This window comes from Drosophila mauritiana, chromosome X (assembly GCF_004382145.1).
Source record: "Drosophila mauritiana strain mau12 chromosome X, ASM438214v1, whole genome shotgun sequence".
Classification (NCBI taxonomy): Eukaryota; Metazoa; Arthropoda; class Insecta; order Diptera; family Drosophilidae; genus Drosophila; species Drosophila mauritiana.
The window spans coordinates 18,008,350-18,035,187 of NC_046672.1; the positions used below are offsets into that span (position 1 = coordinate 18,008,350).

At 44.1% G+C, this 26,838-nt stretch overlaps 2 protein-coding genes across 6 annotated transcripts; one reads left to right on the forward strand and one right to left on the reverse strand.

Annotated features, from left to right (window-relative positions):
• On the forward strand, positions 1-26,838 carry LOC117147910 (frequenin-1-like). 5 transcript variants are annotated; one of them, XM_033315021.1, is made up of 8 exons: positions 1-89; positions 15,903-16,123; positions 22,212-22,236; positions 22,869-22,917; positions 23,741-23,830; positions 23,916-23,994; positions 24,191-24,279; positions 24,340-26,838. In XM_033315021.1, the coding sequence occupies exons 2-8, from the start codon at positions 16,060-16,062 to the stop codon at positions 24,505-24,507; spliced, it is 564 nt and encodes a 187-aa protein (XP_033170912.1). In that variant the 5' UTR covers positions 1-89; positions 15,903-16,059; the 3' UTR covers positions 24,508-26,838. The 5 variants fall into 5 exon arrangements, with proteins under 5 accessions (XP_033170912.1, XP_033170911.1, XP_033170910.1 ...); XM_033315020.1 differs by lacking the exon at positions 1-89 and adding an exon at positions 1,308-1,722; XM_033315019.1 differs by lacking the exon at positions 1-89 and adding an exon at positions 9,756-10,056.
• Positions 2,207-3,132, reverse strand: LOC117147909. Its single transcript, XM_033315018.1, has one exon. It carries the CDS (start codon positions 3,089-3,091, stop codon positions 2,345-2,347), a length of 747 nt encoding a protein of 248 aa, XP_033170909.1. The 5' UTR covers positions 3,092-3,132; the 3' UTR covers positions 2,207-2,344.

Below are 26,838 nucleotides of genomic sequence, written 5' to 3' on the forward strand. Positions count from 1 at the left end.
AGTTCAACCAATCTAATCGGTTCCAAAGAGATCTTAAGAGACCATTTAGTTGATGGAATATATGGAGCAATTGAGAAACCAATCAATGTGTATGTATGAGCAGCTATAAACTTTCGAAGAACAATGCATTTAATTATAGATTACTTTTCGAAAAGCATTCGATGCTGGCAGGAATTTGAACTTAAATACTTTGTAGGCAACTTAACAAACACTGTATATACAAAAGATTAATGGGCATTGAAGTGAAAATCAAATGTTTAATTATAATATTGAAAGTGTTGCTTTTGGCGGCTTTTTGATCCGTTGGCCAGCGTAATATAAAGGAAACTATTTAAATTCGAGTATAGAATGGATGATAAGATTGTGCCAAGAATATCTTAAAGATACTTCTAGTTTTTCCGTAGCGAATAGATGATCCAAGGCAATAAAAAGCCAAACAAATTGATACCGATTCTGTGAAAGTCGGACAATGTTTTCGCTTATTCGACATTTGAAAAATTCTAAAAAAATAATGCAATACAAATAAACACAAAAGGAGAATATTGAAAGTGGTTTAGCATCTGTAAAGTAATAAAGAGCATTGCTAATTTCTATAATGTTGGCAAAGTATTTCATAAACTTGGCAAACTTAGTACTTTTTTAGATTATTGAAATACTTTAATAGTTTAATACAATTAGTAATTTGCCCTTTTCCTTGCTAACTTGAGTGTTTAAAATTGCTAAAAATTGAAATTAATGGATTAAAGACACTGGTTCTATTTAGCGATAGTGTCTGCAGTGTTCGCCTAGGTGTTGATATATCCAACCGATCTAAACAAATATATATATAAATATATATATACAAATACGAACAGCAGCAGCCCAATAAACGGTTCGTTTGATTTGACTGCCGCCCCGCCTCCGTATCTTTATCTGTATCTTTAGATATAGTATCTGTATCTGTAGCAGGGGCAGGCGTTTTATTGTTTATTTGCCCGCCGCTTTGCCTTTTGTTATTCGCCAGAATTTTTATTATTTACTATATTTAGGCAGAGGCCAAGAGGAAGAGCAACCTGCGGAATAATTAGTCACTGCCCAACCACGACAGGCGGCACCTGCAAGAAATGCAAAGTAAATTCTTCAATTGCTCAATTCCTCAGCCCATCCCCACGCCGCTGCTGACGTCGACGCCGACTGCGACTGCGACTGCGACTGCGACTGAGGCCCAGGCCATTTGTGCGACTGCTGGCATTCGATTGCCATTCGCACAAGTTGCATGTTCGCGACTCGATTTTCTGTTTCGGTTCGGTTTCCTCATTGTTTTTTTTTCGGCTTCCTCTATTTATTTTAATTTTTTTTTCGTTCGATTTTTTTCCGAATTTTTACCGAATTTTTGTTTGTTTTTTTTGGGCTGCTCGCGTGCGCTGTGCATATTGGAAATCGCCACCCACTTTGGCCAGCAAAAGCAACGCCAAATAACAAATAACAAAAAAAAAAAAACAGCCAGGGAATTCTAATTAAGTGTGCGCGCTAATGCGTTAAACTGCTAGCCAATTTGTTTTTAAGCCAAAGTGAAAAGGCCTTTGTAGTCCATTGTTGGCTGCTGTTTGTTGCTGTTTCGTCTTCTATTTGAGTAGAAATTACATCCATAATTACGCTTAATCAGTCGATTACTGTCATCGCCAACACGAACCAATCTGCAGACCCACCGCCGCATTTGATGACCACACAAATGAGTGCCAGGTACGTCGTTACTTAGCCCCGGATAAACAATATTACCCCTAAACTCATCCCAATCCCTATACCAATCCCAATCCGAGTCCCAATCCGAATGCGAATCCAGCTAACCAGATAATTAGGCAGATTTCCCGCGGTGGTTTTGACGGCCTGGATGGAATGGGTGGTATTTTGGGTGGCCGCTTGCGATTGCCAATTGGCTTGCAGTTGCATTCGATTTGCGGTCCATGTGCGGTTGTATTTATCTTTGGGCACAAACCCTGCGGTTATTACGACAGTTTCAGGTCGATGACTTTGGCATTCTTTGGTTAATTATGGACAGGAGATCTGGAGAGTGATTTTAATCATAGTTTCTGGCTTCTGCGGTGCGCCGCTATAACAGCTTTTGGCTACCAATCACTTGAAGATCACATCAGGACACCAAATGTGGCAGATACTCGAAAGAGAACTATGGCCTAGTAACTTTCTCAAGGTTAAACTTATCACACGCTAGATTTTATTGTATGAATATGCAGAGGTATATAATATATAATAGGAATTTGCCAAAGTTTCGAAAACTAATTCAATTTTAACGTATCAGGTGCAGTCAAAATAAAATAGCTAAGAATGAACTGCACTGCTCCCTCGTTTAACAAGGCATCTGAATCTCATGGTGAGTGGAATTGGCTTCTAGTTGCTGCAGACACAGGCGACACATACGTTTGTAGATAGGGAGCTCGGGTGGGGGAAGTGGTGGCAGTACATAGTCTCTGCGCTCGAAACCCTTTCTCCTATAGCCCACATAGAGGGACTGACTCCAGAGCGAAGTATTTGGGAAGTAGCCAATCAACAGGAAGTCCAAGGACACCCTCCATTCACCAGCTGTCGAGTTTAGGGCCAGGGCGAAGATGGAGAACGAGGCGAGCAGGCGGAACAAATCGAAGACATCGCCACGCAGGAACAGATTGCGCACTGCGGCCGGACAGAAAATGAACCAGGAGCCCCATTGACCTCGTCCCAGGGCGAAGAAGAGATCCTCGAAGAGGCCCAGACAGGGTTGCCACAACTGGCAGTCAATCCAGTGCACCAGCTGGAGCAGCAGCATAATCTCGGACATCAGCATCAGGATGCTGACGCGGTGACGACACCGGCGCACCCAAAGTGGTCGGTACTGCATGATGGCCATGAGTGTGCCGCATCCAAAGTAGACTTCCGCCCAGCGTTCATTGTCGCCCACGATGTGCCTAAGGGAGGGATCCAGTGGCGATACGATGCCCTGGATCAACGGACGCCAGCGATTCCAGCGGACCAACATGCCAATGGCCAGGATCAGCCAGGTCTCGTAGAGATCGCGCAGCATTTCAAACGACATGCTAAGTTCGTGATATGGATTCATCTTGGGCTGGAAGGGAATAATTTTGTATACTGTGTACTGTGTAAAGGTGGAAAGTGTAGAAAATACTGAATATCTACATGTCGACTACTCTGATTATTACTTTTTGGTTACTTTTGCATGGTTATTGATTAGCTTATGTTCTCACCTTAAACAGTTCACGTAAATGAGGCAACAACTGAAGCATCTGTAGTGGCACCTGCAAGTGTTTATGCATCGCTCTCTTTTTGTTATTCATCTCCTTCTCCCTTGCTCGCATTCCATACTTGTACACACTTTCTAACACACACACACGTGCCCGAGGCCTAATAGTTGCCACAGTGGAATGGATACTTAAATTTCACATTCAAAAATATTAACGATACTTTACACATATGACATGCGTATTATTCTATGCAGAAATTCAGTGCTGCATACTTTTTTAAGTTTTACTTAGTTTTTTATAGCTAATCTTCTTAGAAATGCCAAGTAGTGAACTAAAGACCCCCCATTGAGTTAAATTTCTTTGCATGCACTCAAACGAAGATAAGAGAAATAATTATATCTAGGTATTTTTCTAATTACTGCATTTTCCTGTTTTTCCCACCAACTGACATTCGCTGCAGGCGCTGCCTCCAAGGTGTCTGGCAACTAGAACTAACCCCATCGTGCCACCACCCCAACTGCCACCTGCCACACACACACACAACCAATGCCCCAGCCCCCATTCCCTCCCACCCCTTGTCGTCGGGCCGAAGTAAACAGCATTCGAGGGTAGTGTAAACAATCATTGACCTCGTTCATATTTCTTGGAGCGCTCGCTCATTTGCCTTTGGCCCGAGTCCCAGACGTTGACTCTGCCTGGTCGCAATTAAAATTGTTGTTTAGCTAGTTGCCCCCGTGGACGACGTGGCCCCCTGGTCACCCCGTCATCCTGGTCCCATTTACATTCCCATTCGCATTCGCATTTCGTGGGGAAAACAGAATCATTCGGCAGGCGGCATTTGGGCACCAATTAGCCGCCGAGAAAAGAGGCAAGAATCTGATTCCATTGCGATTTCTCTGCCCCGGCAAATGATGATGAGCATAAAGCACAAAGGCAAGAAGCCAGAAGGAATCAGGAATCAGGAGCTGAAAGCAGCCCAGAGCCCAAAAGAGCCAAATCACGATAGGCTCAATGGCAAAGACACAAGAAAAGTGAAACAATCAGGGATCCGGTTAATCGGGAAAACCGAACTGGGCCATACGCTTTTATGGCATATTCATTTTAATGGGCATGTTGAGTTTGCAGCACTAAAGTTCCGATAACTATTATCCACTTAAAGTGGCAAATTTCATATTGAGCTTTATGGTTTTATAGTTTGGCAAGAGGATTTTGAAAATGCAGTAAAGACTTATAAGAAATATGGAGTTTACTATATGGATAACAAAAGATGTTAATAGTTGAAGACACTTTGAAATCTTCTTTATCTTTTTGTCTTTCAAACTACATATATTTAAGTTAAAATACCATTCCCTCGCATGGTGCAAGTTAAACGTAGATAAAATATGGAATTCCAGCTTGATCTGCCAGCTGAGTGACTCCGTTTGGCTAAAGAGCATCAAACTTTGTCCAACGATGGTGAACCGAGAGGCAAGTTTAAGCGTCTTGTTTGCAGCCAGGCCATATTCCACATCCACATACACCTCCCTTGGCCTGAGCTTGAGCTTGAGCCCATGGCCCATGGCTCGTGGCCCGTGGCTTGTGGCCCAATATCGAGGCAGGCAATCAAGGATAACGCGCATTATCCCGAGGCCCACATATGGAGGGAAACGCTGGGGTCAGAGGGTTGGAAATTGGTATTTGGCATTTTGTTGTATGTGTGGTGAATGTGTGTGCGTCGCCGCGACGCCAGCATAGCGCTGGTTTAGCATTTTTATGTGTCCCGACCCCCAATCACTCTCCTCCGCCCCCTTGCCCTGGCCTACAGAGACATTATGTAGTTGGCTTTATCGCAAACGATTTGCCAAACACAATATGACGTCGGCCAGGACTCAGCACCCAGATCCCCAGTTTCCCAGTTTCCCAGTTACCCAGCTACCCAGCATCCAAGATCCGAGACCCAAGACCGCGACCGAGAACAGGACCAAGTCAATGGCAATGACAATGGCCACATGGACCACAGAACCACACACATACATTAAGGCACATGTGCCACAGTTGGCAGGCGACCAAAATGTCCGAGGTACATAGGATTTTTGATGGATTGTAGAGAATGATTCAAAAAAGTTTGCTACATCTTTGAAAGATCTATTGTAATTATCAAAGCAAGTGATAGATATATTTAAAACAAATCAAATACGAATTTGTGTATATTAACAAACGAAACTTGATTGCTCTCGTTTTCTCAACTTGTTGATAAGATACAACATATAAAGTAATATAAAACCCCATTAGAAACTCAATTTTAAATGCTAAGAGTGAAGGTGCTTAAGTATCTTGAAGTTTATCAGTGCCTGCAAATATTGCCAATTGTTTTCAACGAGCTCAAAATGATAATTAATTTGCAGGTCTTATGCTGGATTTTATGCCTTATATTATGGTTATTTTTATATATATTCTTCCCCTTGAAAGACATTTTCCTGTCGCCTGACCCTTTTTAATATGTATTTTCCCCACACAGTGGCCACTTTTTTATATGTATTTTCCAACTGTTTTTGTTGTAGTCAATGGAGCGGCGTTGGAGGCTTTTGTTTACTTGACGCTGCTGACTTTTTAGGGTCCTTCCACCGTTTATATGGCGCATAAAATTAATAATAACAACAAATGGCGCGGATGGGAGTTGGGTTGCCGAGTTGGTTGTTAAACGAAGGAAAGCAGCTTAAAGAGCGGTCTTCAAATGGGATAGTTTCTTGGGCGATGAAAGAAGGTTACCCATCCCCATCCCCACCCAACTACACTCTACTTCACTACCCACTCATCTGCACTCATCAATTGGAGCTGAGTTTTTAATATTTTGACAGTGTGCCAACTGAGTTGCAACTTGCTCACTTGCGTTCCTACTCAAATATCAAGCATACGCCACGTTAGCCAGTGCTTCTCGAATTTGTGTCCGCCTCGCTTCGTTTCGTCTCGTCTCGTCTCCCTTCTTCAGTTCAGTCGGATGCTGGCGCCGGCATTCGGTGAAGTGTCTGGGAGCTGTCGCCTCTGGCCGGGATCGGGCATGGGCATGGGTAAGTGGATATGGGTATGGCCTCCAGTCGAGCAGCCGTTCACACGACACTCGAAGTGTTCCGAGCCACTACACCGCCACCTCCTCCTCGGGCTCTTGTTTGTTCCTGTTTTTGCCACTTGGGAAGTGCCTCTATTAATTTTCATATCGCCAGCATTTCTCAATACACCCCTCTTAGTGCTTTGGCTCATTTTTGGCTTATGAGGCACTTCCTCGTAAATTTACCCTGGCCCACACTCGCACACTCGTCAAATTAAATAATTATGCGCCTAATTATTTGCGGGCGTTGGGCGTTGTACACAGCACAGTGTGCACAAGTTGGGGAAAATGTTTAATTGTTTTTTAATTTGTATTTAAATGTGGCAAGCACTGAGCCAGCTAATAGACATCTGCGGGGCGCTTGGAACGTATTTTTTGGGGTGGCTGTGTGTCGCAGGGGAGGAAGGGAGCAGTGGAAGTGGGTGAGCTACTTCAAGTTCCCGGTAGAGATTGATTCCCCACCAGGCGACGGAAGGCTGGCGGCGTCAGCTGGCATTTTCCTTGTCTCACCCTCTCACTGTCTCACTGATTTTTCCTTTGCTTTTCCTGCTTTTCCTCTGCCCCTGCTTCAGTTTGTTGCCACACTTTCCCTGCGTGTGTGTGCATAATTTCCATTCGAGATTTATGCACTTCGCTCGGCAATTGGTTGCTTCTCCATTGTTTTTTTTTCCAGCTGCAACCCGGTTTTATGGCCGTTGATTAGCATAGTGTTTGTTGCACGCATTCGAATGCAAGTGCTTTGAATTTGTGTAGCCTTAGCACCTAAGCGCCCGGTTTTTCTACTTTAATTTCATCTAATGCCTCTGCCACCACCTTCCACTTCTGTCTGCTGGTTTCTGGCCTGAATTTTCCTGGAAAACTTTAAGGGGGATTCTTGGAATTTGCTGGGCTTAACTTCTTCTGCTGCTGCTGCTGCTGCTTGGCTCATTAGCTTATTTAACTAAACTGGCCAGCAATGCAGGCCCTGGAGAGCCATCCGCCCAACCGAAAATTGCATTTGGCCGGCTCCGGTCGACTAATGCAAAACTTATTATCCGCTTGTGCTGGCTTACGTGCCGCAAGCTTCTTGCAAATAATTCGCTCCTTTTCACCCTCCACGCCTAACCCTTCAGCCCCTTACCCGTCCAGCCAGAGCTCATCTGCTCCATTCCTTGGCAACGCTGCCTCGTGTTCATCATGCAACGCCTGGGGCATTCGCCAAAAACTGCACACAAAATTCTTGTCGGCTTTAGCTTGGCTCCACCCACGGCTGCCCAACCTTTCGTCGCCAGCCTCCCTGGTCTCCAGAGCCTGGCCCCCTAAAACCCTAAAACAGTGAAACCGTAAAACCCTAACCATGTGCAGTGCGCGCACTAATTACGACAAGGTCGGTGCACTAATTAACAATGGCTTTGAGGCAGTTAAACGATATGGCGCTCAAGCAGGAGGGGTGGAAAAACGCCCACGAGATTCGTGAAAATCGACTTTGCATCACCAACAGCAACTACAATAACGTCAGTGGGGCAAACTCCACAGCGGCCCACGCTGCGTATGATAAATATTGTTGTTTCCCATGCGCACTGATAAGCGAAATGGAGAGCTGGAATGCCACCTGAGCGCACCGCGTATGATATATTACCCGGGTGATTTCCCCATCAAACTGGTTACGAGTGGAATTATGACGCCTGGCAATTGAAATGGGCATTTGAGTTGCAATATATCAAAGTCACTTGGCATAAGTACTTTCAAGATAATTGCAGTAAAATTGAAATTAACTACTCAATGCGATTTGAAAAGCACCTGCATTTGGATCTGCATACTTAAGGACATCATATAACCATATAGATTATAAAAATTAAATTACGATTCGGTTAGATTAATAAGCAAATTGTTCTTTAAGAATTACAAGTGCTGTATCAGGTTATCTATTATGTTGTGCCTCAACAATTGAGTACAAACAACTGCGAGGAATAGAATAACATAATTTGCATAATTATTTTTTGCATAAACTTTTTGATTTCGGGCACCGTGCTCCTTCGCCTTGTTTTCCTTTCTCGACCTCTTTCCCACAAAATAAATTTCCCACGCCGCTTATGACGAACAGTTTTTGTTGCTTTTCGCAGTGGGCGGTCAGGTGCTGCGGTGGGTGGGCGTGGCGTTGGCGTGAACATTGTTGATTTAATGCGATTAGATTAGATGAGATTTTTTGTTTGCGATACGATTCTTCCTGGCGCCAAAAACTCACTTGTCCGTTGGCCGCGAGGAAAAGCTTCGCCGCAGCACGAGCTTTCTGTGTCGCAGAAGAAAAGCTCGCGTGGTGAGTAGTGGGAGTGAGAGGGCAATAGCAAGGGAGCGAGAGGTAGCCACTCTGGCGTGGGAGTTAATGCTCGTAATGTCGAATTACTGGCGTTCCCCGTTCCGCATTTATACTCCTGGATTTTTATATATTTTTTTTAAGCCGCTGCCTTTTCTTGTCAGACTCACGCACACTGCGTCACTCACACAATCGCACGCACACAAACACACACACACACAGATGCGCACACATGGCTATGTGGCACATATTAATGCGCTAATATTACGCATACGGCACGTTGCCCCCATTTCGGCTGCATGGATTCGCTGGCAGTTGGGCTTCCTGCACAGGTGTGCGCAACTGAATACAAATGCAAATTGAAATTAATAAATTGCATTACATAATTAAAAATGCCAGCAGAGAGTGAAAAGCAGCCCAAAGCGCCCATAATTGAGTAATCAGAGTTCGCCCAGCAATGGTCCTAATTAAATGCACTGACCGCCAAACTGTCACGGGCACTTAATGCGAAAGAAAATGAATACAGATTAAATTCTACGAAGAGCAATTCAAATATTATCCCATCTCATGATCAGATTTCGCCTGTCAGCTGCCCCAGGCCGCTCACCAATTTGACGGCAATCTCATCTGCAGGATCTTAAGGCATCTTCCCGAGGCATTTTTGTTGGACCGCCCAGTTTCTTGGGGGGGATTTCCCTGTAGTGTGACCAGAGTGCCTGGAGGCGGGCGGAAAAAATGAACCAGAGGCTGTGCCACTTGATGCCATTAAAATAAGCCACGAATTTATTTATTTATTTAAACTACTCGAGCGATATCTGTGTTGGCTTAGCTGCCTTCGCCGCCATCCTTGTGCCACCGCATTCCTCACAGCCTCTTGGCTTCCGGCTGCTGCCTATGATGATTGCGTTTCTCTGCAGAAAGCTCTCAGGGATTACGGGGGAGTTGGAAGTGGAAGTGGAAGTGGGAGCGGGACTTGGAGTGGGAGCGGGAGTGCAAGTGGCGTGGCTAGGCATGGCATGGAACCACGAGGACGCGCCTCGTTTAACTTCGTCGGCGGCTCGTATCAGCAAGGACATTCGACCTACTGTTGATTACGCTCCGCTCCGAACCGAAGCTTTTCAGTTGATTTTCAGACCGTGCCACGAACGGAACGAAAGCCGAGTCCGGAGCCGGAGCCATCCGAGTCCCAGTCCGCATCCGCATCCGTGTCCGTATCCGTATCCGAGTCCGAGAGTTCCGCCCACCCAAAATAAGAAAAAAGCCGGAGTCGCCGCATCCGCCTCTTTTTGCCACCGTTTATATTTTTTTTCTGTTCTCGTTGTTGTTGTTTACTGTTGTTGCAGCGCTAATAAATGTAAAAACACAGAAAAGAGGAAATTTAAAAACAAACAAAAAAGGGCAAGCCGCAGACGAGCGGGGTAAAAGGCAAGAAATCTGCTTGGAATGTAAGACAAATTCTCGAAAATATTTTAAGCGATCCCAATGTTTGTTTATTTGGTTTTGGTCTGGTGTAAAGGGCTTAAGCCAGGCAAATATTGCTCAGCCAAGTGTGAGGCTCTTGCCAGTTGATGTCCTGTCAAAGAGCTCCTTTATTGATAAAGCCACACCAACACAAACACAATGGGCCAGCACACACACGTGCACACGTACACACATACACTGAAAGAGTCAAGTCTGACAACTTAACGACTTACTTAGTCAAAGAACCAAAAAAAAAAGAAAAGAAGGGGGAGCAACGGTTCCAAGAACCCAAAGAAAAATGCTGAAAAGGTACGAGGACATAGAATAACATGACCCCCGAAAAAGTGTTGAACGGGGTGGGGGCGGTGGTGGGGGCTTGGCCTAATAGACTGCCCAGGCAGCCCATAAAAGGGTAACTGAGAGCCACACACACCCACACAGAAACACATTGTAACTGCCAGGCTCCCCACTTTCCCGACCACCTCTCCATACCAGTGATAAAATATTCAATTTTTGTTTTCACTCCTCGCCTGCCCGAAATACGTATACCCTGTATCAACTCTCTGTCAGCTGGACACTTTGACATAGGCTTACCATCGGCTTAGTGGACATAATATTTGTTTATACTGCCGATTACTTATAGCCAGAAAAACTGAAAATTTATCATCTCTTATCTTTAGCCTAATGGCAATTTGTATTGGAAGGTATGAACATAACTAATTCTTAGATATATACTTGGTATTTTAAATAATGTAAATGGTTTTTATCGCATAGTATTTAAAAGAGTTTGATACAGAGTACAAATTATATCGATTTTAGTATTAGTAAATCAGAGGGATATCTTCAGTTTAATGATATATTATAATCTATAATATGAATTGGAAAAATTAGTCATGGCTAACCGATATGCTAATATTAGTGATATATATATTTATGTATAATTTCACTTAAATACCATGAACATATATTTTAATATTAGATCCAGGGTATCATATCTTCGTACCTCTCCCAAGCATCCTTCCATTCTCCTTTGCTCTCTGCTGTCCAAAGGATGCTTCTTCTTTATCCCGCTGTTGCGCTTTGACGCGCCAGACGACGTCAGCGAATCCAGCCAACCCCCCAATCCCAATCCCCCTTCAAAAAAAAACATTCCCACGCCCCTGCTAGCCTGCCACCCTGCCAGCCCCCTCCACTTCTGCAGCCTTCGCCTGTTCGCGTGGCTTACGAAATTGAATGAAAATAATCAAATCAAAATGAAAGAGGTTATGTAAATTTCGCTCACGTGTGTGTGTGTGTGTACGTGTGTGTGTTTGTACCGACTCTGCAGTTCCTACTCAAAAACATCTCAAAATTGGCGGCTGCGCACCCCTCACCATGGACCCCGCACCCGAACCCCGGACACCGGACCCTGGACCAAGGTCACCGCACCTCGGAACTCGAACCACGGACACCGGATCCTAGTTTCCATACAACCTGAGCGGTGATTATGTGTTCGGGATGAATACTAGTTGGTGATTCACTGCTGAAAATGTAATGAATGGAACTTTAAGGGAGTGTGTCTGTGTTTATGTGCTATCCCGTTACGCTCCTTTCGACCGAAAGTAACTTTTATTACCAATTCGTTGGTATGCTTTCTCCGCCGCCATTTGCATAATTCACAGGGCCAAGTTAATAGCCAGACACATGAGACCCCAGCAAAACTTTCGAGCTCCCAAAAATGTTGGCGAAAATAGGGTTGCCAGCTTATCTGCTGCTGATAAAGCGAGTTGGGGTACAAATATAGTGATTAGACGGTGGTGGCTTAGTTACGCAGGTGACTAATGGGATTGCCAAGGACATCGGACAGGAGTTTTTTGTTATGCCATTGCAGCGATAAGAAAACCAGCTGACGAATCAATCTGCAATCAAATACAAAGGACCGCAATCACTGGACGCTTTTCCCCAGTTTCCTTTTCTTTTCTTTTATTTTTTTTTGCATTTTTGCGACAATTTGCAATTTCTAACGCACCCGAAAAACTTGGTAAAAACTGGTACAGCTAAGCTGGCACTTCCTTCGTTTGGGCAAAACTTTTCGCCCGAGACTTTGGCTGGCTGCCCAAAAATTGCAATTCCTGGATTTGTCGAGAAACGAAAAGGGGATGTACATAGCTAGCTACACTCCAGCTGGCGTGAATAATTGTTTGCTTAAAAATTCCATTAAAAGGCGAAATAAACCAAGACGTGTCTTCCGGACTGGGAACGCCACTCGAATTGAGGCATCCCGAAATGTGGTCAACACAATCTTTAATGAAGGGATTGCAGGCGGCATTGTTTAGAGCCTAATTTATTAGGCCAACTTATCGCCGGGGCTGGCTGGAAAATTATGATTTTGTCCTGGCAAGCAAGGCGAAAGTTTCGCAGGACTCACGAAAATTGAGTATTCACTGGGGAATTCCTAATTTATGGGCTCCGAAGCTCGGTGTCCCCCATCCACTCGCTTCCATTCAGAAGTTCGACCTGTTACTGAATGGGGCTGGTTGGCTATTCAAGTCATTGACTAATTTACTTAGCTCAAGTTTGATCGAGTTTGGCCGCCCTGCCCAGGCAATTAAAGTTGGAAGCAACGCCTTTTGTCTCCGTTTCACGGCCCTGAAGTTGGCGAAAATACCAAAACAAATTAGCATTAGAACTCGTTGCTGTGTCTTTGCAAACTTGTTTACAAGTCGTTTGGCAATTATTCAATTCAATGGCAACGCCGATGGCCATTTTATATAATTTTCTGCGATGCTTGCTCGCTGGGGGTGTGAAAGTTGCTGGGCCGAATGGCCAAATGGGTAAATGCATTTAGAGCTGGCCGGAAATCGCGTAATGCCCTTCGGACAGCCAGGTGGACTCGGAATCGGATTGGGGGCAACGGAATAGGAATCAGGAGCAGAGTCGGAATCAGAATCAGAGCCGGAGAATCAGAGAGCCATGACTGACACTGAGACAAGGCAGAAGGCCAAGGCGGAGGCGCCTTAAAGTATGCTCAATTTTCTTTCCTTTCAATTTCCGACTCTGACAGACACAGACATGGACTGGAACATGGACGTGAACGTGGACGTGGACTGGGATGTGGACTGAGCCGGTGGACGACGACGACGTCAACGATGGAGACGAAGACGAGACAGACGCCCCAAGCAGTTGGCACAAACAACTTCCGAGGGGGAAAGGGGATGGGGATGGAGAAAGGGTTTCCGGCAGGGCGGGTGCAAGGACATGCAGACAGACAACCAGCCGGCCAGCCAGACAGCCAGCCAGCCAGGACACTCAAAGGGACACGGTGGTGGACTCGAATGTGGACGTGGCACTGGACACGTCGCAGGGTCTCAACGTTCGTTAGCAGTTGCATCACCATCGTGTGACCCCTGAACTGTGCACCCTGCACCCAGTCCGCCAACCCAGCCACATTTGCCCTTTTCAGCCGAATTGCTTCCCTTTCATTCATTTTTCCCCCACTGACTCTGGGGCATTGCCTAAAATGTCTCCCCAAATGATCTTCAAGGGGGGAATCAATTTTCAAAGCTCCTCATTGTGTGGGGGCTATTCATGAGCTGTCCTATCAGCTTATAATTTTTTAATTCATTTCCCTCGCTAGCGGCGTTCTCTTTTTGAAGATAATGCTGTAATAGATAATGTTGTGTAGGGAATATTTATAATTTGCAATGGGATAGTTCATATAGGGGCTTTGATTATAAATAGTGAATAATTTAGGATGAAATCGAGAAGACTATCAAAACGATGTTAGTTAATTACAATTTCATAATTTTGTATTTAAATACTATGTTTTCCCTGCATCATCAGGCTTAGAATATCCTTCGTAAACCATTTATGATTGCATTACTATAGAAAACACCTCGCTCTTGATCCTTGTAAATGCTAATCGACTTGTAGTGCCCCAAAGATGTTTTACTATATTTTCCCTGGCACATATTCAATTCTCTTGAATATTTATCCATTTATTTCGCTTCAGTTGTAATGCCATTGTGTTGCATTTTTAAGCTGGATCTGTTCAATAATTTATTTCGGTTTCGGGCTCCATTTAATTTTCCTTTCTGCCATGTGCCATCAGTCCAAGGCGTCCTGCGTCCTTTGTCCTTCGTCCTGTGTTCCTGATCCCCTTACCGTTTCTCCCACTGTCAGCAGTTAACTTTGGGCACATCCGTCGAGAATTGTCGTCGTCGTCGTCGTCGCTGTGGCCTGTCCACACGTTGACTTCGCTGTGGATTTCAGCTGGAGCTGGATGATGGGAGCTGGAAGCTGGGAGCTCCATCAAAAAGTTGCCTCGGCTGTCGGGGCCATTTTCTTTGCCGGCTTCCGCCAGGGCCATCAAAATTTGTCCGCAACTCGTAAAATGAAATATGAAAATGGCACAGACAGATCTTTTACGATTGCGTTATGCAAGTTTCTGTCTAATTTGTCATGATTTCTTCGAGGACTCCGCGCGCCTAATTATGGATCCTGGTTTTGGGTTTTGGGCCTTAGGTCTTGGGTCATAAATTATTATTATGACACATACGTGAGGTGCTTTTGGGTTTGGGTTTTTGCCTGGTCGCCGCCTCCATTGCCAATTCAAAGTCAATTAAAGTCTCACGCAATTTGCTTGTCAAGTGGCAACAAAGAATTAAAAAACTTTCTTCCCTGCTCACGAGCGCATTGAATGGGATGGGGATCTGGGAAAGTGGAAGAGGGAAGAAGGAATACTTGCCTGGGCAATTATTAAAATTTTAATTACGCAACTCTACGGGGGAAAACTTGTAGACATCGTTCTGTCGTCGCTGCCATTGTCGTCATGGTTGACGTTACACAAACCTGCAGAAAGGTAAAGCAAACAGGGGTTTACTGTGCTTTTAGGAACGAACTCTTCGTACCCAGTACTTGCAAATTCTGAAATTAATTTCTTAACTATAATTTAAATATGTATGTGTAGTATGATGGCTTTCGAGCTATCAAAACAGCTTTGCTGAAATTCCGTTATTGATGCACTTCCACAATGGCAAATATAATCCTCTAAAATGCTGATATAAATAAATCTTGTCTTCGGATTTTAAGACTAGAATTTAAAATTTGAACTATCTTGAAGAAATTTAAGATTGAATTTAAATAGTTTAAAATTAAATCCCCTAGGAAAATGCGAACATGCATCTTGGCTTGAACTATTAACTTTTTTAAAATTGTCACACATTGTCGTAGATACAAGATAGATTTATATCTTGCAGATAAAATAAATTCAAACCTATCCTCGAATGAATTCCAATATTGTATATTGTGCGACCATTTTACATAAATTGCGGACATTGCGTTTGGTATAGGAAACGATATTGCCAAAATGAAGTGCTATTTCGGTCTATGGAAATGAGGAATTTGGTTGAAATTGGCCGAAATTGTATTGGAACGGTCCGACAGGGCCAAGTTCATAGCCATGCCGTAAGTTTCGGCTCAACTGAGTTTAGTTGAGTCGGATGACGCACTGGCGCAAGGCTCGGGGGGCAGTGGAGGGCCAGAAGGAACCGAAGGACGAACCACCTACCCTCACCCACTCATTGTGCTGCGGCTGCTGTTGTCGTTGCGGTTGTTCTTTGCCTTGTTTTCGGTGATGTTCGAGGTGGGTGGTGGATGGAGTATGGTGGATGGGTGGGCGCTAGTCCTTTTGGCCAGGCCCACACAAAAAGCCAGCGCTGACGTGCTTAAATATCAAAGTACCCTTCGGTGCAGGTGGAGGCACCGATGAGCGATGCCTTCGCCTTGACAGCGTTCAGTTTTCGGGTGACTATCTCTAATCCAATGCCGCTACTTGTGCTTGTACTTGCAGATCGAACTGAGACCTATTTGGGATAAGACACGCTCACCCAATTACCTGTCACTGACCGCCCACTTGGCCAGTTAGGTCAAGAAGCAGAAGCAGAAACCTTATCCCCCAAAGAGGAAAAGTAGACGTATCGTCATCGGAAACAGGGCGAACCTTCACCATGGGCAAGAAGAACTCAAAATTGAAGCAGGACACCATCGATCGGCTGACAACGGACACATACTGTAAGTACCCGCACATCTCGAACTGCGTGCATTTGGTATCTGTAACATATATCATATATCTCCATCTGGTTGCGTATACTGGCCACAAATCACGGCTGGGTGCGTTGGCAGCCTTGAACTCCCCGGAATGAGTTACGAGTCGTTGCCTGAAAGCCTTTTTGGCAGCTCCGGTAATGTCCCATGCCCACTGCACCACGGCACGACCATCATATATCAGTGGCAAAGTTCTCGCAGTGCTCGCATTTCTGGGCTAAAGCGCAATCCTTTCAACTGCTCATTTGCCCCGCAACTGGCCATTCATTATTTCTGGGATTTCTGGGATTTGGTCAGCAAATTCCATTTCACTTAGCTGTGGATGGCCAACAAATCCTTAATGGTCAAATATGCTAACAGCAGTGGGAATGTTCAAATGGTTCTTTAAAATTAACATATTTGTATAATATTTCAAGAGGTTCAAAAGGAACGAATTGGTAGCAACTCATTCATAGTTACAAAAATTAAATAATTTTAGCCGTGAAAATATTTTAATAAAAAAGTAATGCGAGTATTCACAAATTATGTAAATGCTGAAAGTGGCAAATTTGAAAAAAGAACTTAAATACTCATGCTGACTGCGGTAAACTAAATGGGAATAAAACTGATGACGGAAATGTCAGAAATTCCGAAAAAAGGCACATTTTTCAGCTTTAAAATGTGGCAGGCAATAATGTGGACTTGTAATTTGTTTAGTTGCCACAAAATGTTGCAAGATTGGTTGCTTCCAGACCATTTTGGACGTTCGTCGTTGAACACTTTTCGATTCCGTTGCATTTTTTCCTTTTTATGCAGGCTAAGGCCCCTCAAGGCTTGTGTTCCATTTAATTTTTTATGTAATTTCTCTTGGACATCCGCATACGTGTGCATGTGTGTGTGTGTGTGTGTGAATAACCCACCGAGCGACGTAGCATACAGTTTTATATTTTCTAATAGTTGCACATGCCAGAGCGCCCTGAGGGGCCAACAACGACTACATGTCTGTGTGTGTACGTGTACACATGTATGTATGTATGTGTGTGAGCCAAGTCGTCCTGGCGCGAGTCCTGCAATGGAGGTTTCTTCATTGGAGGCTCCTCCATTGGCCCATTGCGCTTCGATTGCAGTTTAAGCGCTTGGCTATATGAGCTTTAAGAGTTTTCTTTTATTGTTTATTGCCTCAAGTGCCCCCATAAGTAGGCAATACTTTTTGCCGCCTTTCTTTTCTCCATTTCTTTTATGCGATACGACTGCCATATGTGAGTTTCAAGCGGCAACCTTTTATTCATTGCGCTTAAAGTCGTCTTACGGCATTTTGATATTATGCGAAATTTTATTGAACGGCTTAGTTTTCGATTAGCGGTCAGTTGAGTGCATATTTAATGCCCATAAATTGCCCAAACACTCATTTAGCTGTTTGGCGGTTCATTAATGTGGCTTGTGTGTTCAAAATGAGCGCACGAATTAAATAATACATCTAATTTATATGCTCTAAATTTGGCAGACTAATGGGTATACTTGTTGGGTTTATGTACTATACTCTGCAGCATTATGGTTTGCCTTGTATTCTAAATGTAAATCAGCTCCATTACCAATCCGACACACTTCCTGCTAATTCGCTAAACTTTACTTACACTTAAGACCACATTTTGATTGTTCTGTCATAAAATTCTTAATTGAATCGAGTGAATGAGAGAAAAAGGGGCGACTGGGGGACAGGCATAGGGGGGCACAGGACGCATTAGAGTGCAATAGTTCAGTGAATGGCGGGCGAAAGAACAACCAGTTGAAATGTGTGCAACATTTGATTACTTTTCGCCGCCCCTTAGCTCGCCACATGGCTTTCCATTTATTCAGCCCTTCTTCGACCATTCCTCACCCCTTCTTCACCCTGGCTGCACCCCTACTTTAGCTCTTCTTTTGCACCCCGCACACATGGCTTTCATGTCAATTTCTGTTTGTTTTACGCTTCGACAAACAGTCGCAGTATGGGGCGCATTGGCGCTATGACGGTATGGCGGGACTTGGGGCCAAATCGCTTATAAAACTAAAATGCACGACCCTTGCCAAGGGACATGGGTAAATGGACCCCCCCTGATCCGATCCCCCTCCTCAACCCACACCCATGGCTTACGACACGGTGCAGCAATGTCATATTGCAATAGCATTCGGAACCGCATTCATTTGGCTTTGGCACATGCATTTCGCTATGCAAACAGACAGAACATCCCAGTCGGTTTGCCGTCGAGGATGGCAAAAAGATTCTATGTCCTCTGGCGCCCACCGCACCAATCACATGTCCACGCCCATGCCCATGCCCATGCCCATGCCCATTCCACATCCGCCCTGTTGGCACCTCCCAGCTGATTTCGCACGCATTGGCTGACACTCAAAATTCACTTCAATGTTGAAATTATTATTGCACTTGTTGTGTTCCCTGTTCCCAGCACCCAGTTCCCTGCTCGAGATTGGACTGAGTGGGCGGCTAGTTGAGGGAGCACTCAGCTTGTCCTGACATTTTGTCTGGCATTTAGCAGTGGAAATCAAATGTGTACAAGCAACAAGCACAGCTGAACATAACATAATAGAACGGCAAGAGCATACACTGAGCGAAAAGCATACTGCCAAGGGAAATGAATCTGACTTGTTTTAAATGTGATTCTTCTATTCTATTCTATGTATATTTCTCATAGATATCATTATCTTGACAGTGCCAAATGTAATGCATTTCATTTATAAAAGTGATACAGATTTTGTTAAGTGTAAGGAAAAAAATCACAAGACGATCGAAGGGTTGTGGAAATGGGCTGATAGCCAGTCTGCATTTCCCGTCTTGTTGGTCCTTTTAGCCCAGGCCCACTGTTGTGCACACATGTGTATAATTTGCTAATGGCGCCGGCATTGGGCAACCTATGACCCTATCGCCCAACCACCCCCTCACCCTTAGCCCCTTCCCCCACTCAGATCCCCTATGCCGCTTGCATCAGTCGACCATTCATTGAGTCAGTTATTCGGTTCAGCACTGTTCAGTTCCACGAGGCTCCACTCTGTTACTGTCATTCCCTGGCTGCTGCTCGTTTATAGACGCAAATTGATAAAGCAACAAACAGAAAGCGATTCGCCAGGGAAACGGCGGTGGAGGGAAGTGGGGGTGAAACTGGGCGTATTGCCATATAACGACATTAGAAAATTGCCAATCGATGGGAAATTATGATGTGCTTTGAGTCAACTTTAGCTGGCAGCGATGTTTTAGCATTGCAGGAACAATGAGTGGGTATGCAATGAGCAGGCAAACCCAATCAAGGCAATGAATCGAATCAATGGAAACTGAACTGCTAATATGCTAATATGCCATTCCATACGATCGGGTTGCATTGCATTGCAGCAGGCCATTAATACAAAAGAGCCAGCCCAATTAGGCGCAAATTGTGAAAAGTATCAGGGACATATGCTTTCCAATCAAATTGGAAACCTTAAAATGGAAACAAGGAACATCATGGAATATCAGTATAGTTCAGAATCTAAATTGTTACATAATTGTAGCCACCTTCACTGGTGTCAACAAAACCGTAGATATTTTTAGAGTTATCTTCTGCGATGTGAAGTGCCTCCTTGAATACATATTCTAAGAACTAATTTTAGATAGGATCATGATTAATTAGTGGGTGAATGCACCGGCATCTGGGCCCTGTTCCGAGAACCAATTTGAGATTGGATCTGTGTCTGGTTGCGCACCAGTTGCCAGGCCAATTTGTTCCTGCTCGGGGTGTGTGAAAGTATGACTATGACTGCTACTATTAGTATGGGTCGGTCTATGGGGCTGGGACAATGGGGGCGTAACCCCGTCCCAGGTGAGCGGTTGCGTTTCAGTTGCGTGCGAGGCCACCAAGGGGTTAACCACAGACATGCGATGTGGCTGTGCTCAGGGTTAAGCCTAGTGGCGAGGTCACTTGTTGCCCCGCCTCGGAATCGCTGGGATCTAATCAAGTTTGGTAAATATTTGAGCCGAACTGGGGACGACGCACATCCTTGTGGATGTGGAGCACTGGCTGCAAGGCTGTTGAGTTAAGTTGAGTTGAGTTGGTGGCCAAAAAACACGCACAGTCCTTGTGATTTTCCCTGTGTGCGTGTGCGAATACGTGTGTGTGTGTGGCCCGCATGCAGCTCGCAGCTCATTTAAAGTTCACTACTCATTTTCCCCCAGCACTTTTCTCTTTCGAGAGCGGCACGAGGGTAAAGGAGAAAGGGAAAGGGGGAAGGGAGAAGGGCGTGGGGCCTTTGCCAGCCATTCATTAATTAGCATGTGGCCACACCCAGCGGGAGGTCCTTGCTGTGTCACCATCCTTTTACACTCAGTGTGTGCGTGTGTGTGGTGCTTGTGAAAAGTTGAAATTAAATCAGTTTAAAAATTAAATTAAGTAAATACAAAAAGGCCAGGCTGGCGGCATTTTCGGCGCTTTTTGTGCGCCTCAAAAAATTATAAATAAGATTGAATAAACGCTGCGGGCCACAAACAGCTTGCTTCGAAAAAACCGAGCGCCGCCTTGTGCAAATAAACATTTAAATCGAAATAATTTTTGCCAGGACCTGTACAACCCCCGCTGTCCTGGCAAGTGGGACTACGTACTAATTTGCTTTACAGCTGCCGGCGCAACACAAACACTAGCACATCAGCCAGCAATATGTATTATTCATGTAGCCGCAGTAAAAGTCGTCGGCCGACATCGACAGCGACAAGGATAACGCTCCTTGGAGCTTACTTAGCCGACGCGTTGGCGTGCGCAGACTTTTAACAAGCCTGCGGGGCAATCTCTGGGTTATTCAGATACACACGTACACAAGCATAAATAAATGTATCTAGATATGCTCGTGTATATGCTATGGGCCTAGGCTGTGGCCAATTTCAATTGCGTGCAGCAGCTGAAGCTGAATTTGGCGCCCAACGTGGGGCATATTCAACCGGAATAAAAAGGTCTACCTATTGGAGGACCCTTGCCCAAACGCCGCATCATCAGACCGGCTCGTCTCCATCATCATCAGCGGTGCAATACCGCTTTGTTTTTCATTTTCAAAGTGGTTTTAGCCCACATCTCTCACTATGAGCCATACCTGCGCCCAAGAGAGCTCTATAATTGTGGGGTAAAAAAGTAATACATGTGAGTGAAGTATCCACAGTAAAAACCAATCAAATTTGAAGTTGAATTAACAAAAATATATGCAAAGAAAAAAATTCAAAACGCTCCTAATTTATATGAATAACTAAAATGGTTTGTTTAAAGCTTACTTTTCCGATTATTGGCTGGCTGGGTTTAGTTGTGTTAGCCTGCAACCATTTAATTATGCATATTTATTAAAGCTTTAAGCGGTTCACAGCCGCTTTATTGTATCTATTAGATAGGCAAATAGTTAAATGCATGTGCGTTTAAACTAAATATTTGATATGGAGTTTACATAACTCCATAGACACCTCCATGCAAAGGTAACCCTGAAAGGTTGTAATTAATTAAATGATTTATTAAATGAGTTGTGCACTCACCATGGCTGATGCACTTCCCTTTTGGCTGGTCGTAAATTGTGCTTGCATATTACTCATACGCAGCGTGGCGCGAGTATCAGCAGCAGCATCAGCAAAAACACAGATACGGGTGCGGATGTTGATGGGGATGGGAATGGGAATGGGAATGCGGATGTGGACGGGCATGAGCAGGGGGAAGGGGAAAGGGGGCAGGGGGCGGGAGGAGGACGTGTCCGCTAAGCCTGTCAAGTGAACGCCATCAATCTCCAAGGGCAGTCTAGCCTTAGACGAACTTAAGCCGCCATAACTCAGCGGCTCAGCAAAGGCACTTGAGTGCTGGATAAGAGGGTGGGATGGTTTTGGGACTGCTAAGGATGGCTTTGGATGGCGGTTCGGGGGGATTGATATCGGTGTGCTGGTGGGCTCGATGTTGATATTAAGAATGATGGCCTCGGGACCCTTGAGGCGCAACTAAGTGCGGCCGTTTAGCCCGCCGCTTTATTGTTCCCTCTGCAATTGCTCAACTAATCTGGAAATTCTCCCCTTTGCCTCTCGTTGCAGTCACTGAAAAGGAAATTCGTCAATGGTAAGCATCCATGGATTTTTCGCACCGCACAGCCCGGGCTTTTCTCTATTTGCGTGTTCGATTCGTATCCCTATGAGTTTCGGTATTTTCATTTTCATTTTCATTTTCATTTACTCTTTCAATTCGATTACGAGCGCCCAGGACTTAAATGTTTCATTTTCCGATGCGTTTTGTGTGGCTATAATTAATGGTGGAATTGCAGCAAATTTCAGCTCGCTGTCTGCGGTTGCATTGGGAAAAGTTGAAATTAATGGCAGCACGAAATAAAATGTAAATAGAATTTAAAATGCGAAATTCAAAATGCAAAAGCGTGCGCGTGTGGGAGTGCGAGTGCGAGTGATTTCCCGGAGGTAAACATTTTCCGGAGCCAATATTTATCTTTCATTTGTTGTGTGCTGCCTCAATTATTGGTTTTTAATTTAATTTCTGATTCATATTATTTGTGGGTACCGCACTGTCCCCCGTCTCCCTCTCTCTACATCTCACTCTACAACTGCCACCCCCTTTCTCTCTGTCCTTTATGCTAATCTGTTTATCTCGCCCCGTCTCTCTATAAACCCGCTGTCTCTTCCTGTGATCTCTGTGTGCTATGCTATCCGCTATCCCGATCTCTGACCTCTGACACATCGAAGGCACAAGGGCTTTCTCAAAGACTGTCCGAATGGCTTGCTGACCGAACAAGTGAGTACCCCTGCAATTTTATCCCCCCGCCATCGTCGCCGTCGCCATCATCATCACCATCATCATCAACCATTATCCAACCATTTGCCTGGCTTTCATCATAAGCGACCACAAACGGAATCCTCTTATTTCGGGTCATCCCCGGCAAACTGCATACATATATGCACATACATATGTATGTGCATATACTCGAATATTTTACACACATTTATATATTTAAGCCACACTCTGCCCCATAATCCTGAAATGCGGTTTGTCCTTATTTTCAACGTTCGGTGCTTTTTTGTGGCTGACTTTTGTGGCTTGAATAAAATAAATACAAGTTCTACCATACATGCATGTGTCCGCAGCACTGGACTTCGTACTTTGGACATCCGAAGGCGGGGTAATCCATTCATCGATGTGACATTTTCAAGTCGTTCGATTCACAGCTGCAACGTCAGCAAATAAACTGCATTTACGTCCCTCAGAAGAGGAGGAGCAGTTGCCACATAAATTTCCCCTACACTCAGCCAACACTTACACTTACATTCCGATATAAGTATGTATACGAACGCATACCTTTGCGCTGGCGAAGAACCCAAAACCATATGAAACCGAAATACACCACCCACCCATTCGTGCGAGTCCTTTATTTCACTTAACTGGAGAATTTCGAAATTTTCACTCTAATGCTATTTTATGTGTCTAGTTCTGACTTGCTTACTCAACACTGAACCCCAGAGTCGACGGCAATAGCAAACATTTACTTGTCTAACCGCTCTCCTCTGCCATCTCCCCTCTCTGTCTGTTTCTCGTGCCCTCTCGCTATCTCCCTTCGCAGGGCTTCATCAAAATCTATAAGCAATTCTTCCCCGACGGAGACCCCAGCAAATTTGCCTCCCTGGTCTTTCGTGTCTTCGATGAGAATAATGTGAGTACGCTGATATGCTGACGTGTGACTATATACATATATATATATCTTATCTACATATCTGCACATCTGTGCGAATCCGCAGGATGGCGCCATTGAGTTCGAGGAGTTCATTCGGGCCCTGTCCATCACATCACGCGGAAATCTGGACGAGAAGCTGCACTGTAAGTTTTCGATTTGATTAGATGGGTAATCTATAGCATTAGATAGGAAATGTTGCATGATTGCGAGACTCTTATTTGCCTGATATGGTAAAATAGTACATTGTAATTGTTTTAATTAACATGATGATAGATCATATTCCTTCCATGATAGATCATAATCCCTCATAGCTAACGTTTTCTATTTGCCTTTTCCCAGGGGCTTTCCGCTTGTACGACGTGGACAACGATGGCTATATAACACGCGAGGAGATGTACAACATAGTGGACGCCATCTACCAGATGGTAGTGAGTATCACTGTATCCGTACAGCTATATGCCAAGGCTACAGTAAACACTTGCTTGCAGGGACAACAGCCGCAGACGGAGGACGAGAACACGCCGCAGAAGCGGGTGGACAAGATCTTCGATCAGATGGACAAGAACCACGACGATCGACTGACGCTGGAGGAGTTCCGCGAGGGCAGTAAAGCTGATCCACGTATAGTGCAGGCGTTAAGTTTAGGTGGTGATTAACCGCGGGACCTGTAGTCGTGCGGAGGAGGGGCGGGGAGGGAGCGATAGTGACGGTGATGGGAGGCAACAGCGAATCAAGGATCAGGAGGGTCAAAGGTCGCCCCACGTCCACACCACGCCCGTGTACCATATGCCATTTGACCTTTTGGGGGCAGTTCGATAGCCCTTATCCTCCCCCTCCCACACACACCCACACACCATCACACAACAAGCACACACACACACACACACTCCGAGTTTAGCCCCTTGCGAACTCGTCTTAAGTGAAATTCCAACTAATAGCAAATTATTTACGCATATATACATGATTTTTCTATTAACAACAAACAGCACAGCCGCATAAAGCTGAAAAACAAAAATGTTTAATGAACAATTCGTAAATTAATGGAAAACAAAGCAACACCAATTTAAGTCGAAAAAGCGCTTTTTTAAAAACATATTTAACTCGTATTTGTGTATGCGGCAGCATGAATGAATATAGGTAATAAATAAATGAAAACCTACATAAATTAACTACATGTTAGGCACTTGCTCTATAATGATCTTAGGCATTTTTATTGAAATGCTTGCCAAGCAATCGAGAAACCCAAAGTGACAACTATCGCAAAGAGTTGCCGATTAATTAGGCCAGTGAATAGTTGCAATTTTTTTTTGCGAAAACTAAAGCTACTCGATCCAAAAAAAAGGAAAGGATAGTACATAATGCAGCACCGACTAAGCTGGTACTTATGCCTAAAATATCTACTTATATACTGGTACTTGTACCGATACTAATGCGCTATTGGCTTAGAAGCCACTCGATTGTTACTTTTTTTTGTTTGCCGTGCCAACTGCTCTAACTGTTGATAATCGAACGTGTTGATAATCGAAATTGAAGCTACTATTAAGCCAAAAAAGCCACACACTGATACACAGACCTATTTACTCTCAATCTAATCAGATAACCGGCTCTATTAACTCCAAGTCCTAAAGAGTCCTGTGGACAAACATGCATGTGGATATAACGTAGCGCTATGAAGCATGCGGCTTAATTACTCCTCTTGTATGCCCCGATTCTTCACAATCTTCAGTCTCCATTCTTCATTCTTCCCCCATTGAGCTTGACAATCAACCTGATTTTGCTGCGGACCATCCAATGGTTCCAATCACCCGTTCACCTCAAGAACCCATCTCATCGGGCACAGGAGGAGGACACTCCTAGAAGAATCTTTGATAGAACTTTAATCCTTTTCTACTATGTGTTTATTGTGCATGCCTTAACAGAGCAACGATAATATCAAATTGTGTATTTCTACTTGTATTTGTACTTGTTTTTACACCTCACCAGAGCTTGAAAATATATCGTATGGGGGGAAATCCCTATAATGCCTTACCAAAAACCAAACGAAAACTTCCAGTCATCGACTCACTCACTCCCTCTCTATCTCTCTCTCTCTCTCTCTATCGCTCCATCTCTCTCTGATACATACATATGATTTTCAATTTGATTATCCTTTTCGTTTGATGAGCTTCTTCTTCTTCTAACTCAAAAGAAGAGCCATCTAATCACCATGCTAAAATAATTTCTATATTTTATATGTGGTTCAGCTTTAGATTGTAAAGGAAACGTTATTGTAAAGATATTAGCCAGTTAACTGAACACGTTTATAAGATCCATATCCAATTATCCCCATCAATCCTATCCAATCTATCGCCGTCATCAGCATTAATCCCGAATTGTAGTGTTGCCTTGTAGAAACATGAAATTCTGCTTCCCGCTTAGAAACCCAAAATTTAACCGAAATCTATATGCTAGCCAAAGACTTTTGCTTTGTCGCTGAGGTTTCAGATTGGATCGGCCCTAGATAATGCTTGTCTCATCCTCTCTGACACCGATATTCCGATTCCAAATCCGATTCCGAGGTTTCCACCATGTTTTTTTTCTGATTGCCCAGCACCCGAAACACATATTTCTAGTTGTACACTCGTATTTAAATATACCTAGATAATGGCCAAATAAATTGATATACACACCTATATATATATATAGAGAGAGAATTATATATATGTATAAATATATATATATACACACACACAGATATTAATAATTATATATACATCTATTATTATATAGAAGTCCCCATTTGTATTTTACTTGTGCAATTTGCAAATTGTTTTTGCATAGATTTATTGTTGAAAACGATTTGAATTTAAGAAGACACTCACACCTACACTGCACAAAATTGCATGCCTTCCTGTCCTCGAAAAAAGTGAAATAAAAAAACTGAGTAAATCAAGCGAAGCTGAGAAGATATCGATATCTAAATAAACGAAACTATGAGTATACCTATA

Bases quoted from the DNA above. Each gene is read 5' to 3' on its own strand.
- LOC117147910 (XM_033315021.1), top strand. From the start codon at position 16,060: ATGGGCAAGAAGAACTCAAAATTGAAGCAGGACACCATCGATCGGCTG. The intron at 22,237-22,868 runs GTAAGCATCCAT...GACACATCGAAG, and splicing joins GAAAAGGAAATTCGTCAATG to GCACAAGGGCTTTCTCAAAG. The intron at 22,918-23,740 runs GTGAGTACCCCT...CTCCCTTCGCAG, and splicing joins ATGGCTTGCTGACCGAACAA to GGCTTCATCAAAATCTATAA.
- LOC117147909 (XM_033315018.1), bottom strand. From the start codon at position 3,091: ATGAATCCATATCACGAACTTAGCATGTCGTTTGAAATGCTGCGCGAT.